Source organism: Parasteatoda tepidariorum, chromosome 10 (assembly GCF_043381705.1).
Source record: "Parasteatoda tepidariorum isolate YZ-2023 chromosome 10, CAS_Ptep_4.0, whole genome shotgun sequence".
Classification (NCBI taxonomy): Eukaryota; Metazoa; Arthropoda; class Arachnida; order Araneae; family Theridiidae; genus Parasteatoda; species Parasteatoda tepidariorum.
The window spans coordinates 58,737,197-58,753,378 of record NC_092213.1 but is presented as its reverse complement, the minus strand read 5'-3'; the positions used below and the strand labels follow the sequence as shown (position 1 = coordinate 58,753,378).

Here is a 16,182-nt window from a genome sequence, read left to right as displayed (position 1 = left end):
TCGGATAATTGGAAAACTGTTTAAAATCTAGTGTTCACGATTATTATTTATGCACTAACTTCCCTTCGCACCTTTTGTAGGCTTAGGACTGGTAGTACTATCTAAAATAGCTTTGGCGTGTTTAAAAGTTTTTTTCCTTCAATTTTTAAATATTTTTAATTAACTTTTTTAAAAACTGTTTTTCATTTTGAATTATTTTTATCATATTTCAGTTTTTTATAATTTTTTTCGTCAATTACTCATTTTGCCACATTTTTAATTATTTTCCATTGCAAAAGAAATCCAGCAAAGATTTCGTTTCAAGGAAGATGCGCTTTTTTTTTTAGCACCCATCTATCCCTTATTCTTTTTAAATAAATCAACTCAACTGGATCAACATCATTTTGACGCTCTAGCCAATTCATTGCAATATCTAATGAATTGCATGCTTCTATATGAGAAGGTCCACTATCTTGAACTTGATCACTTACGTCTTCCTCTTCGTCTGTGGAGTTCCGATTTTCATTCAAAATTTCAGCAACAATTTCATCATCTTCATCCGAAAGATCTACTGGTTCAAAAACTTCAGTTTTTCTGTTAAGAATTTTATTCCAAGATTTATTATTCCAAGCACTGTAATCACTAATCATTAAATATAAGTAACAACTACCCATTCCCCAATACTACCCTCAGCACTTATCTATTCATTAACTCCTTCTGCATTCCAACCATTGTAGACTATCAAAATGAAGCTCGCATTCGTGGAAGATAATTTTCAGTTGTGAAGGATTAGGTAGGTTTAACTGTATCACCATACATGTATGTATGGCTGCTATAAGAAAACTGCTAAAAAGGTTGTAAATTAAATATGGTCTTCGGATATAGGGGATGTTATTTATTCTTTTTAATTTAGAAAAATTGTCAAGAGGTTAAAAAGTATTCTAAACTTGAAAAAAAAACGAATTCAGACATAGTTCGGATAATTGGACGTTCGAATAATAAGGGTTCGGATAATTGGCGCTCTACTGTACTTGTTTTACTTTTGAAGTCAATTACTTGTTAGTCATATTAAAATGATGTTAATCTTTCAAATACAAAAAATTTAGGGAACTTGGTATGAATTTTTCATATCTATCACTATTTCCTTGTTGAATAACATGTGGAATATCAGATCAATAATAAAAAGTTAAAATTATAAAAACTAGTTTCCACGAAAAGGAATTGGTTGAAAAAGTGAAAGAAAACTTCACATATTCTAATAAACTGAAAAATGAGTTTTTTAGGACTCCATTACATGTTTTATTTTGTAGGTAGTGCCTTAAGAAATATTAATAAGTATCTATTTATTTTCTATTTTTAAGATTATACTTTCCAATCAATTTTATTCAAATTGATTCTGATATTTCTGTAATATCATGATAGGTCCCATTTTTCAAAGGTTATCTTTAATTGTGAGAGTTTGCCAATGTATGATAAAATGTGTATCATAACTGTTTATTTCCTTCTAGACTCATCTTTTAGATACCAACTCTTTTGTTAGAAGTAAGGCAATTCAAGTCCTGAAAATGCTTCTGGATGAAAAAGCACTGGCATCTTTTGAACTTTATCGCATTGGAATATCAATATCAAAGCGTCTGAGGGATAAAGCAAGCAATGTTCGCAAAAATGCAATGTCATTCTTAGCCCAGTTTATCAAAGTGAATCAATTTGCCTGTCAGGTAAAAAAAATCCATTTTAAAATATTGTTAATGAAAATGAGAGGTTAAAATTATTTGAAGAATTTTTGTCAAAAATGGATTTGCAATTTTTCTTTGAACAGCTTTTACTTTCTGTTATTATTACATTCTGTTATGTTTTTTTATTTATTATTATTATTATTACTTTTTTTATAATTACTGTATTTTTTGTTATGATTTTTTTCCTACATACAATTCATTATTTGTTTGATAATTAAACTCAAATCAATCTTTCCAACACTGTTATGGACTTGAATTGTTAGTTTTTATGTATAAATACATTTTATTTTTATTGTCTACTTAAAAGAAAGTTACTGACTTCACTTTAATATTAAATTTTGCATTTTAATGTTTCTATGAAAAATCAACTCCCTTGCTATGAGAAATAAATGAAAAATAGCTTTGCAATTACAAAAAGGCTTTATTACAAATTGGTATCTTTGCGAATTGATATTAAAGTATTCATATTTTTTAGCAAAGTTTTTTACTACTCTATCCTACCCTTAGAATAGTGAATTTCATATTTTAATACTGTTGTCCTGATATAACAATTTTCAATTGAACTCCAATTTGAAATTTAATAAATAATATTAGTCCTCCTTTTTTTAACATAGAAAATTTAAAATTAATGGTGCATATAATTTTTTGTTATCAGAGGAACCGAGAAAAAGATCCGAGCCCTATCCCTTCAATCAGTAGGGATTCAAAACGCTAGAACAATTGCCTTCAAGAGTACAGAAAGAGATACACTATTAGCAGTTTATTGTATATCAAACCGATGGAGGGAAACAAATATAATAGATTATCCATTTTAAATATTTAAGTGAACATAAAAATCGGAAAGAAGTTCCGAAAATATAGCAAGCAGGAAAAATATGGATATTTATACTAAGATATTAGTACAAAGTAAAGTAAAACAACGTTTAAGAGCACAAAAAATATATGAAATGCATTTCATGTATTTTTTGTGCTCTTAAATGTTGTTTTACCTTACTTTGTATTTCAGCACAAAGGTCGCCCTTATGTGTATTTAAGATATTAGTAGTCAAAGAAATAACTGAAATGAGAATTTAAAATACCCTTTATGCAACCATATCAAAAACTAAGTTAATTGTTATTTTCATTAAGAAATGGGTTATTAGGGAATTAAATACAAATTTGAAAATAAAATGCTATGGAATATGTTCTATTTTGTTATGCTAAATTATGCTAAGCTAAAAGAAAAGCTTGAATTAGAGTTTCATATGTTATTACAGCTGCTAAAAATAAACATTTATTTTTCACAGCAATGATCCCTAATTCCTTCAAAATTAATTTTTTCACTAATAATTTACATGTAGTGAACTGTGTATATACAGTATTTTACTTATCTTATTACGATTATAAGGTTGGCATGAATCATAATTAAACTATTTTTGTTTCTTACTCATTTGTTCTAAAACTGTTCTTAAATAACGACATTGAAAACTTTTTAAAATTAAAAGTTAAGAAAAAAACACTAGTTAATACACTGAAGAGCCAAAAAAACTGGTATACCAGCCTAATATCGTGTAGGGCCCCCGCGAGCATGCAGATGTGCTGCAACATGACGTGGCATGGATTCGATCAATGTATTTATATACAGTATTTTACTTATCTTACTACGATTATGAGGTTGGCATGAATCATAATTAAACTATTTTTGTTTCTTACTCATTTGCTCTAAAACTGTTTTTAAATAACGACATTGAAAACTTTTTAAAATTAAAAGTTAAGAAAAAAACACTAGTTAATACACTGAAGAGCCAAAAAAACTGGTATGCCTGCCTAATATCGTGTAGGGCCCCCACGAGCATGCAGATGTGCCGCAACACAACGTGGCATGGATTCGATCAATGTGTGAAGTAGTGCTGAAGATAATTGACAGCATGAATCCTGCAGGGCTGTCTATAAACCAATGGGAGTAAGAGGGGGTGTGGATATCTTCTGAACATCACGTTGCAAGGCATCCCAAATACGTTCAATAATGTTCATGTCTGGGGATTTTGGTGGCCAGCGGAAGTGTCTAAATTCAGAAGAGTGCCATGAGTGGTGTCAATTATCTCCAGCACTACTTCACATTGATCGAATCCATGCCACGTCGTGTTGCGGCACTTCTGCGTGCTCGCGGGGGCCCTGCAGGATATTAGGCAGGTATACCAGTTTTTTTTGGCTCTTCAGTGTAGTATCAATTTGAATTTTGTTCAGAAATTTTGCAGGCTTATATTAATTATAGAAAATTTTATAATTAAATTATGTTGTTTTTTTTTTTCTTTTATCCTAGAGATAGTTTTGCATATAACTTATTACATTTTTTTGTATATCATAGAAATTTATAGCTTTTTTTTATTCATTAAATCATTTACAAATAATTCAAATTCTCATGTTCTTATGTTAGATTATGCTTTTTAATTAAGTTCTTAATAAATATTTTTGTAGTATTGCTTCAAAATGATTTGTGGAAATTTTAAAAAGGTGACATTAATTGAAAAGTAATGTGACTGTGTTCTTTCATCAAATGTTTGACTGTGTACATTCTTCCAGATTCCATTGTCTGTTTTAAAAGAGAGTTATCAGAAAGAATCCCAAAATCTTAAAGATATGGAAAAATCAAGACCAGTCATATTTGATGATTCTGATGATGATGAGCCTCAAGGTATAAATACTGTGTTGCTGTGGTTAAAGTAATTAATTAAGTTACTGTGATTTTTATCTCTCCTATCTTTTTTTTTCTGAAATATTTTTTTTTCTATTTTTAATACTTAAAAAATAATTTTTCTTAAAATTTGTTAATAAAAATAAGATGTTAAAATTATTTGAAAATTTTTTGTCAAAAATGGATTTGCAATTATTATTATTATTTGACATTTTTTTTCACTTTCTGTGTCTCTTTCATTATTATTTGTTTGCTAATTAAACTCAAAACAATTCAATCTTTGATTTCTTTTTCCATTGTTCTTTTCTCTTATGTATATGACTCTATAATTCATAAATTCAATATTTATCGTATTCCTTATTCATTTAGAATACTTCTATTATCAAATTAATAATTTCTGAATGAAATGTTTTCTCATGTTAAATAATAACAAATTCACTATTGTTGTGAAATGAAAGAGAGAAACATTAAGGGGTAGAAGAAAATTGCAAGATCGAGGAAGGGAGAAAAAGATTGAAAAAGTTAATCAAACAACAAAAAATAATAAATAAATAAAGTGTGGGACTGAGAACACCAGAGGTATCAAAATGTATACATTATTAGAAGAAAAAGGGATGCTAGAAAAACCATTAGCTAAATTATTAAAATTTTAAAAATTAGGAAAATAATACTAGAAGTTCTAGGTCAGTGGCAACATAAAAATGTCAGGAGAAAAATGTTAAATGATTTTAGTATATTAAGACTCAAAATGATTGAAAGTCCAATTATGTTGAGCAGAGCGATTAGTATTTGTATTTCATGTTTTTTATGATAACATTTTGTTTGTCCTATTTACACCAAACCACCTTAGCAAGAAATTTGTTAAACTGCCCAGCTATATTACAGGTTTTATTTTTACGAAATAGTTTTATCTCTATCTGAGTCTAGCATCAGGAGGCTAAGTTCTCTGAGTAGGTCAATCGAATTTCATTACCAAAATCTTTGAGTTTTCTAGCCAGAAAACCTTTAAACAACAATCACTTATTTTCTCTGATGTGCATGCACAAGAAAAGAAGCTCCAGATTTGTTACCTAATAAAAAGTTTTAATAAATAAAATTAAAAATTGAAAACTTTATTTTATAGGAGAGAAAGAAAAAGCTTTAATTTTTGATGACTCTGATGAGGAAGGTGATTCACAAAAAGCTAAAGAAAATTCAGGCAACACTGAAGAAAATGAAAATGAAGCAATGGTATTGGGTGATGCTGAGCAAAATCAGGAAAAGACGTCCACGGATAATTCAGATATTTTGGAGAAACAAGCTCTAGTAGCATACTTAAAGGTATTTGATTTCTAAATTTTGGTTAGGAATTTTTCAATTAATTAAATTAATGCAACAATTTTTGAACCTTTATAGACTTGCAATTTTTTATCTAGATGCTGACACTCGTAAAGTTTTTCCAATATTCAAAATTAGTTTTATCTTTTTATTTTCTAAGTTTTTTAGAAATAAACAGATTTGTACTATGCTTCTAGTTTTGTATTGTAATATTTGTAATTAAATTATTTAATATTATTATGCTGCATTCTAAATTCAAATAGATTTATTCTTTTTTGGAAAAATTATTTTTTATCCAAGGTAAATAATCTTTTTTTTATTGGCTTGTTTTATAACACTGTTTGATTTCCTGATCACATATTCACTGTATCCTTGCTACTCGAAACTTTTCACATTACTGTAGGAGATCTTAAACATTTTTGAATCACACAAATTAGCAAAATTCACATAAGGTAACAAAAATTCTCTTGTCCAATGAGGAAGAAGAAAAAAATAGCATCTCCAAATAAGGAGTGGTGCTCTGATCCAAAGCCCTTCCTTAATTATTAATCTGAGACACCAAATGTTGCCCTCAACTTGCATTGGAAAGATCTATGAATTTTATCTTTTAGTTAAATCAATAAACTTTGTAAAAGAATGACCTCTATTCCAGTATTATGAATGACAAAAGGGGGGATTAAAATTATAAAAAAAAACTGCCAACCCTCATAAATTATATCAATAAGAAAAGCCTATTGGAGAATAAATAAAATGAAATCTTTGAATGACAAATTAATAAAACCGTCGCAAAAATATAAATCAATCTCCGTAGGAAAATAGCAGGAAAGAAAATAGTTAAAAATATATTGTTACAATTTTTGTAAAATAGCTAATAATTAAAAATTAATATCACTGAAATAAAAAAGCAAGATATTTTAATACATAAATTTGCTCTTATTAATTATAAAACACTGCTTTCAATTCTAAAATTATTCTACTTTAATAAGCTCCTACATTTTAATTTTGAAATTATTTATTTTTAATTATAAGAGAGTGTTTATTTTTATTAACTCGCCTTTTTTGTGACAATGTGTTCTTGCTACTGACATTTAGACCATTTTCCACTAGTTAGAAAATCAAATTTTGATAATAGAAGCTTTGTGCCTTATGGCAATACTAATTTCAATCATTTCTAAATGGCTACAAACAGGGTTAAACATAATACACAATGAACAGCACAGAAAAAAATCTCTAATAAATTAGAATGAAATAAGTTAGAATTATAATAAGTTTTCCGACCAACTGAAGTGCTTAAATTTCAACTTCTGCCTGAAGACAATGTAAGTTACAATTAAGTCTTGTAAGCAAAATTTATCTTTTATCTCAAACTACATTTTTGATCACTTTATAACATAAACTGACAGGCACAAAACTTTTTAGTTTCTTGTCTTTATTAGTTACTGTTAGAAGAAAACTGAAGTTTTCAAGTAGATGAAAAAGAAGCAAACAAGTACCATAGAGTCCCGATTATCTGAATTAATATGGATAGCTTGGGAAACACTCGGTTAAAGCAATTGCAAAATTTATTCGAGTACACCACATACACTTCATATTATAATTAAAAAGTTTACTTAAAAACACTTAAAGAGTATACTTTAAGAGAATTGAAGAGTTTTTACTTCAGAAAGTCCTTAATCGTTTTTTGTTTTACGTTACTTTGGCACTTTCCTGCAGCAATGTTTCACCACTTTTTTTGTGATAACAGGAAGGCTTGTGTCGCCTTTTGTTGTTCGATACATTCAATAGCACTTTCAATGGCTTTTAGTCCATCTGTATGAGAGATATTTATTTGTTGATTTTCATCATCACTGTCTTAATCATCTTTGCTAGATTCATTTTCATTATTGACGATATTAGCAATAATTTCATTGGATGAAGTTTTTGGATTTCGATTTCCTCGGTGTTTGGTAGTTGAAGTTAAGTTGTTTTTTTTTCGGCGGTAGTTTTGAAAGCAAAAATTAAACTAGAGCACAAAAATCCTTGAAATATTTGATTGCTAGATTTAAGCAGAAACTCTGATAATCGGAACTTTGTATTCAAATTTTTATCAAACATATCTATCACTTCTATCTTCATTGAAAATTCCCCCCATGTCCTTCGAGAGGGATGTTCAGTTCCCCACATTTTTCATTTTAATTGTGATAGGAATAAAATTATTTTCTGTTTGAATTCACTTAAAAATAAAGATATATTTTAAAAACTTTATTTCATTTTATTTTTAATATATTATTTGTTTGTTGTAAAGTGACTTTGTGGTTTTGGAATTGATGTGTTTTTATTTTATTTTTAGAACACCTTGAATTTTGCAGAGGTTATTCACGGTGTAGTTCAACCTATATGTACTCTGCTTCACTCATCTACCCAAACTGATGTATTAGAAGCTATAGAGTTCCTGACTACAGCATCTGGCAGCCTAGTGAATGGATTAGAAGCTGGTGTTCGGGAAATACTGAATTTAGTGTGGTCGATTGAGTTGCCTATTAGAGATGCAGCTTTGAAAGCATTTAAAGCTCTGTATCTCACAGAAGTAGAAGAAAAGAGGTTTGTTGTTATCTCTTTAGATACTATTCACATCTTCTGACCTTCAAATTTATGTGCTGTTTTTGACATGTCCACAAAAACATAGAAAACAGAGCCCTTAACTGCCGATTAAAATTAACATGATTCACTCCCCAGTGCCACCATTTTTCGCTCAAGTGCACTTTCTTACACGGTGTTTTGGTGGGGGGAAACGATCCACGCTTTACAATTTAAAAACAGTTTACTTTTACAAGACAAGAAAAAGGAAAGAAAGAAAATACAAAATTTAAATTAAATAATAAAAATACAATATAAAAGATGTTAAAACTTAGCTGTTGTATGATTAATCCTGAAACATGATTAGATACATAAACCAACATAAGATTCATCGCACTGATAGCGGGATTCACGAAGATTTTTTTTTCTTGAACAAACAGCACATTTTCGCAATGCATTTTTCTTTGAAGACGTTGATGGAAAGAATAAAAAGCACCAAATACCTACAGGAAACGAAAGTGAAAAAAGAATAAACCCGACCTTACTCAAATAAATACACACAAGCGATTAATACGATATCACTTTTCTATAACATCCTTTTCCCATTCCCCCTCCTCCGAAATTAGTAATACATTCGCAAAGCAAACACTCTCTGCGTCATTTTACTGCATTCTGAAGTAGGGGGTGTAGTTCTATTTATAGCAGCGCAATGCAAAGCAGCGTACTTCGGGAAAGCGTATATGTATGCCTGCTGCAGTTAATTCATCCTCTGACCGAGACGTATATATACGCCAGAGGCAGTTAAGGGGTTAAAAACTAGACTAGGTCGGGGGATATGCATTTCCCATCCAGGGTTCCCACGGTACTTGAAAAACCTTGAAAGTCCTTGAATTTGGTTTTAAAAAAATCAGGGCCCTGTAAAGTCCTTGAATTCTGCCATAGGGTACTTGAAAAGTACTTGATTTTTTAGGTATTAAAATACTACTAATTTTTCTTCAAAAAAGTAGTAAAAAAATTATTGAAATTAAGATTGATGCAATTTTTAATACTTGAAGTGAAAAGGAGTTTTAAAGAAGATGCAAAATTTTTTTCTCCTGGATTTTTCAAACCAAATTATTGTTTATCTCTCTGATGTTTTGAAAGCTGAAATTTCTAGCAAATTTTAGGTTTTGTAGTCATTAGTTTGCGAGTGATCTATAGTGTTTAATTGATTTGAAATTATTACGACAGGTTAATATTGTTATCCTATTTGTTCTTTTAATTTACGTACGATATCATTTAATCAAATTTTTACATTTAGGTTTTACTGCTAATGAATAAAATTTGATACTACAGGTTTCATTGATTATGAATAAGCATCGTGATTCACATTAAACTAATTCTTGATATACAGATCAGAATTCATATAAAAGGTTCTACGAATTGTGGTTTAACTGAAAGTGATTAAGGAATCACATATCGATTTGCAAATTACTCATCAGTATTCATATTAATGTATTTTATAATTCACACATCATGATTCCCATTAAGTGATTTATCAATCACATATCATGATTTCAATTAAAGTTATTTCTGAAATATATAACGTGATGCGTATTTAAGTAATTTCAGAATCATGCCTCACAATTCTCTTTCTAGTAGTTTACAAATCACATTGCGATTCATAAAAGAGAAATTTAAGAATTACTGCCAACAATTCTTATCAAAATGATTTAAGGATTACACATAGCTGTTCTATATTAAGAACCTTTCGAATCACAAATTGCTATTTACATCATAATGATCACTATTCACATGAAAACTATTAGCTAATCTCGCAGAATTCACATTAAAGTGATTTATGTATCTCACATTTTGATTTATGTCTTGTTAGTTTGTGCGTTTTCTATCATTTGCTATTCATATTCCGATTTAAAAAAAACATTTGCCACAATTCCACTTTAATGTACAAATCACACACTGTGCTACGTGATTTACGCAATCTTCAAGACTTTACCTTTCTTATAATTTTGATTCACATATAGTATATCTAGATTCGTATAAATGCGATTTAAAAATTACGCTTGGTGAAAATTAGGTATATTCACTAAATTTTAAAATTCACGCTAATGTAATATGCATTATACATTCATTCAGTTTCATTAATTCTAATTCACTTCATTAAATTTTTCATAACGTTTCGCTCATGCTAGTTTTAAATGTTGGCTAGTATCCTATGTCAATTGGAGTTTTTTTTTTTTTGTTTTTTTTAATAAGCATGGGAATTGACATCANCGCGGTGTTTTGGTGGGGTAAAATGATGCACGCTTTGCAATTTAAAAACAGTTTACTTTTACAAGACAAGAAAAAGGAAAGAAAGAAAATACAAAATTTAAATTAAATAATAAAAATACAATATAAAAGATGTTAAAACTTAGCTGTTGTATGATAAATCCTGAAACATGGTTGGACACATAAACCAACATCACATTCATCGCACTGATAGCGGGATTCACGGTGAATTTTTTTTTTTCTTGAACAAACAGCACATTTTCGCAATGCATTTTTCTTTGAAGACGTTGATGGAAGGAATAAAAAGCACCAAATACCTACGGGAAACGAAAGTGAAAAAAAGAATAAACCCGACCTTACTCAAATAAATACATACAAGCGATTAATACGATATCACTTTTTCATAACATCCTTTTCCCATTTCCCCTCCTCCGAAATTAGTAATACATTCGGAAAGCAAACACTTTCAAGGTCATTTTACTGCATTCTGAAGTAGGGGGTGTAGTTCTATTTATAGCAGCGCTATGCAAAGCATCATACTTCGGGAAAGTGTATATATACGCCTGCGGCAGTTAACGCATCGTCTGGCCGAGACGTCTATATACGCCCGCGGCAGTTAAGGGGTTAAAAACTAGACTAGGTCGGGGGATATGCATTTCCCATCTCATCTTAAAAATATAAAAGCCAATATGTGATTTTTCACATGAAAACATAAATGGCATACTGTATACATAAACTTCTATTTCTTTAAAATATTTTTTCTAGTATTTATTAGTACAAACTATGTTTTTAATTACATGAATTTCCATTTTCCTGTGTCACCCTGTACATTTTCTGGTAATGAACTCCAAAATTTCTAAATGCTATTTTTACCTCTTAGAGATGTTGCAAACATAGCCAAGAACCTGTTACTCATGTTAAGGAATGCAACTATGGATGACTTGGTTAATTTAGAAGCTTTTGTAAGTAATGTCATTGTACTCTGAGTGTATAAAAGTGAAATAAAATTTAAATGAAAAGTTTTTCTGTATTTTGATTTAGGTGCAACACTTTTGTGCTCTTGGCGAAATCCCTGCCTCCATGTCGAGCATACTTTGGACAAACTTTGTGAATTCTGATTCTTCTGATGAAGAAAAAGTATCTATTCTGATATTGTTAGGCATGATAGCAAGGTTAGTGTTTCTTACCACATACTATTTGTTCTGTGTAATAAAAAATAAATTAACTTTTTGAAAAATTGTTCTACCATCATATTCTGATAAAACACATTCATAAGTTATGTTCATAAGTGGTAGTATTAGTAAAGTTTTGCTACTATTAAAAAATTCAAATTATTGAACAAAGTATATTTTTTATTTATTGTATACGCACTGAAGAAAATTGGAAATGCAAAATTTTTTGACATAATTTTTAAATTTTGAAAGAGCAAACATCACTACAATAAAAGAAAAACTTGGCAAAAGAGGATGATGGAGTATGGAAAAATAGGCTGGATGCCTGTAGCCCTGAATGACGGGAGGAGCCCCAGTAACATATACATACCATATGCACAGGGTTGGCAAGNATAAAAGAAAAACTTGGCAAAAGAAGATGATGGAGTAAGGAAAAATAGGCTGGATGCCTGTAGCCCTGAATGACGGGAGGAGCCCCAGTAACATATACATACCATATGCACACTATATATATTAACCACATATGCATGTATGTATATATATATACCATATATACATACCCACATCAGTAGCACGTGTATACACTACCATTGATGTCATACCTCGCCACTACCTTTGAATATCTTCAACTAGAGAAACAATAGCTCTTTAATTAGTTTTAATTAATGTTTCTTTTTATTTNAATTTTGACTGAACAATATTTAAGAGGTAAAATAAACATAGAACTAATAACATATTGATACTTAAATATACAAGAGAATATTTGTTTTTAAAAGTATAATGTTTTATTAATATTGTTTGACTCTTTAATTTAAACAAAGTAAGATTAATCAGTAATCAAGTTCAATTGGTCCTCTCATTCAGTAATACATAACTGAAGTTTGGCCTCCCATACAGGTTAAAATATTAGGGACTAAGTGCTTGGTTTGTCATAAACAGGTTTATTTATCTATAGTACTATTCAATAATACTTTTATTTCATTCATGTTCAATTCTTTTAGCATAGTGGTGATACATCACCAGTGTCAGTAACTGAAACTGATGTTATGCCCTCTAAAACTGTTAATACATTTTTCAGTTATTTTGTATTTTCAATTTAAACTGATATATTTATATTTAAAAAACATTTTTTTTAAAAAATATATGTCTTTTTTATCATCTTGTGATGCAGGAATTATAACATTTTTTAAAAAAAAATATTGTGAAAAATAAAAGGTTAATATTTGAACAAATTTAGTATTTTTTTTTTAAGAAAAATTATTATTTTTTAATATTGCCATATTTATCCTTATGCAAAAATATTATTTATCAGTGTTAAAAGCATATTTATATTTAAAGGATTAGTTATTCACTTTTGTTGTTCAATGAATTGTGAAACTTCAAAAATTATAAACTTTTTCCTATTATATTATTTTCTTTTAATAAGTTATAGTAAATTGTATAAAAAATATCAAATATTTATTGATACATGTAATTATTATGTGTACAATGGTTACACCTATAGAATTTTTACATTTTACCAAAGTTCAAGGTTTTGGGCACTTTAAGACAGTTTAACCCAGTTTAGGACAGTTTTACCCAGTTTAGGACAGTTTTACCCAGTTTAAGACAGTAAAACCCACGTGTCCTGTCCAGAACCAGTTTAGGACGTCCAAAACCCCTACCCTGCATGTATGTATATATATACCATATATACATACCCACATCAGTAACACGTGTATACACTACATTGATGTCATACCTCACCACTACCTTTGAATATCTTTAACTAGAGAAACAATAGCTCTTTAATTAGTTTTAATTAATGTTTCTTTTTATTTTATGATTTCTTGTTAAAGGAGTACATTTTAATCAGAAATCAAATCATTATTATTTACACCACTAGACATAATTTCTGTAAAGGAAAAAATATTGAAACATTTTTCTTATTATACCAAAATAAATCTATTATATGTACCTATTTTCTCTAATTCTATAACTTTGTCTATTCCTTTGTTTAAAACTACCAATTTGGGTAGGATTTTGATAAAATATTTCTAAAGGTTAGTATAACAGATATAAAGTTGACTTTTCTTAATAAATAGAAATTTTAAAAATATAAGAATTATATGAAAAAATGACTCTAAATTGCTTTTCATGAAAATGTGTTTTTTTTTTTTATGTGTTTAATGTACAAATCATAACACTTTAAAACTTATATTCCTTTTTAATGAACCTTTAAGTTAGAATGGTGTTTTTTGTCAATTTGAATTTAATTTTTTGAATATTTTGTTTTAACAGTGTAAATCCTAGTTTTGTGTTGCAAAATATGAATGCTATTGTCGAAAGGGGATTACATCCTGAAAACAGCTTTCTAATAGCCATGCATTCATTAAAGGTGCTAAAACAAATCAACAAGAATAAAAGAGGAAAGGTAAATGTCTCTGTGTGTTAATTTTATGTTCTGTGAATATTTTGTTTTAAATGTTTTAACTATAATACAGCGAAATAGAGAAAGGACGTTGAATTCTTTTCCCATGTAACTTCATCACATTTGAGCTGGTTTAAATCAAAGTTTAGACAAGAAAAAAATCACCTAACATGTTTTTAAATTTTCTTATTAATTTAATTTTCTATTTGTGTGAATATAGCAAAACTGAATTTTTTTTTTTTTAATTGCTATTTTTTTTTCCAGTTCTTAGTTAAATTACTAATGTGAATCTTAATTTTCAATCAAAATAAACTTCATATTTTTAATGCAAACAGTTTCTACATCACATATATTTTATATTTTTGAACTAACTACCTTTTGCAAGCAGCTTATCTGAATTTACCATTCCACAACTTTAATTAGATCTTGCTGCATTCTGCAGCATTGTTCTCACTGCTTGGTCGAATGCTGCACAATGAAATGAACACAAAAACTATTAAAAAGAATTTTTATTCAAATGTTAAATTTTGTTCTTTTCTTTTTTTAGTTTGACTCAATTCGTCCATCTGATTTAGAAATTCGATTTCCAAAAGATCATATAATTGCTGAAAAAATTAAACATCTTTTGATTGAAGGTAAGTAGTAGTGTTTAAAAGTCAATTATATTATAATTTAATAATATTATTTTGCATAAAATAAAGAATCTTGTCAATAACCTTTATTCATTGTTCTCTCGGTGGACAATATTTCTTATCCACTCTAACATGTCTCCTTTTAAATGAGTAAAAAATTCATAAATGACAGTCATATTTTTATGACCTAAAAAACCATATAAATACCCTTAAAAATGCAAACAAATTCCTCATAAATGCAAAACGTGTCCTATTATTTAAGTAAAAATGTTAAACTTAAACAATTTTTTCCTCTTTAAAATTACATTCATTCATGTCAAAGCATGGGTTAACCTGATTGATTGGTGGTATTGTGAATTATAATGTAAAATGTTAAGAAAAATTTTGCATTTAATGTAATAAAAATGACCCAAAGCTAAAGAAATAATAAAAATAAAATCTAAAAAAAATTTTTTTTTTAAATTCAAAAATGCAAACGTCATTGAAATCCTGTTCTTAGTCATAAATTTTGTATAAATCCTATGTGAAAAAAATAAACTAATTTCACTAGTGAAAAACATGATCAATTGCACAAGGTAAAAAGAAATAGCTTGGTTTATATTACAACCAAATTTCCAAATAAACTAAAAACATTATTATTTGTATCATGTTTACAAACTATCTATGTCTTAGTGCACAGCTATAAATGTATGGCTGAATTTTCTTTGTTTGAAAAATGGCAGGGATGCAACTGTTTCATGGTTTGTTGATTTAAATCAATCTAATTGCAATCATCTTAATCAAATGATTTTTATTTTTGAAAAAAAAATAAATGCCTTTGGAAACATACAAGAAATACAACAAGATTTATCTCCATTAACCTATGGTTCAACACATTAAGCATACTTCTTATCATTAATGTAATATCTAATTTCGAATAGTATTCTAAATACTATTTCACTTTTCATTTTTTTTTTCAATCAGGTAGATGTCATTGTAGTTCATTTAAAATAATTCTTGTAATTTAATTTTTAAAGTTAGTTTAAAAATTTAAATTTTTCTCTGTTTACTAATATTTAGTTGTATATTGCATATTTATTGTTTCCAATTTAATTTCTACATTGTGACTTTTCTAACTTATTTTAAAATTGATAGATATAAATAATAGCTTTAATTCCTGGACTTCATTTCTTTTTTTTTTCTTAATTAGCGTTATAATGTTTGACACCAGATTCTCTTCATACATTTGTTTAATTGTAACAGCTTATTTTCCTGATACCTATAATTTGTTATCTTAGCTTGTCACAACTGTAATGTTAACAGAACTGTTAACTGTTAACAACTGTTAACTGTCAACTGTTAACAACTGTAATGTTAATAAAAAAGTATAATTATTTTCTTAATAAAAAGAAAAATATTTGTCTATGCATATATTCACCTAACATGTTTTTAAATT

At 28.4% G+C, this 16,182-nt stretch overlaps 1 protein-coding gene across 3 annotated transcripts in view; it reads left to right on the top strand.

Annotated features, from left to right (window-relative positions):
* The window catches only part of LOC107436126 (CAP-D2 condensin subunit), a 53,217-nt gene that overhangs the window by 22,719 nt on the left and 14,316 nt on the right, over positions 1–16,182 (top strand). For all 3 annotated transcript variants that reach the window (XM_071186777.1, XM_071186778.1, XM_071186779.1), the window contains 8 exons: positions 1,488–1,697; positions 4,278–4,389; positions 5,513–5,709; positions 8,036–8,286; positions 11,414–11,495; positions 11,575–11,705; positions 13,986–14,118; positions 14,663–14,750. In XM_071186777.1, coding sequence (XP_071042878.1) covers positions 1,488–1,697; positions 4,278–4,389; positions 5,513–5,709; positions 8,036–8,286; positions 11,414–11,495; positions 11,575–11,705; positions 13,986–14,118; positions 14,663–14,750 — 1,204 coding nt within the window. The remainder of the gene's footprint in view (positions 1–1,487; positions 1,698–4,277; positions 4,390–5,512; positions 5,710–8,035; positions 8,287–11,413; positions 11,496–11,574; positions 11,706–13,985; positions 14,119–14,662; positions 14,751–16,182) is intronic.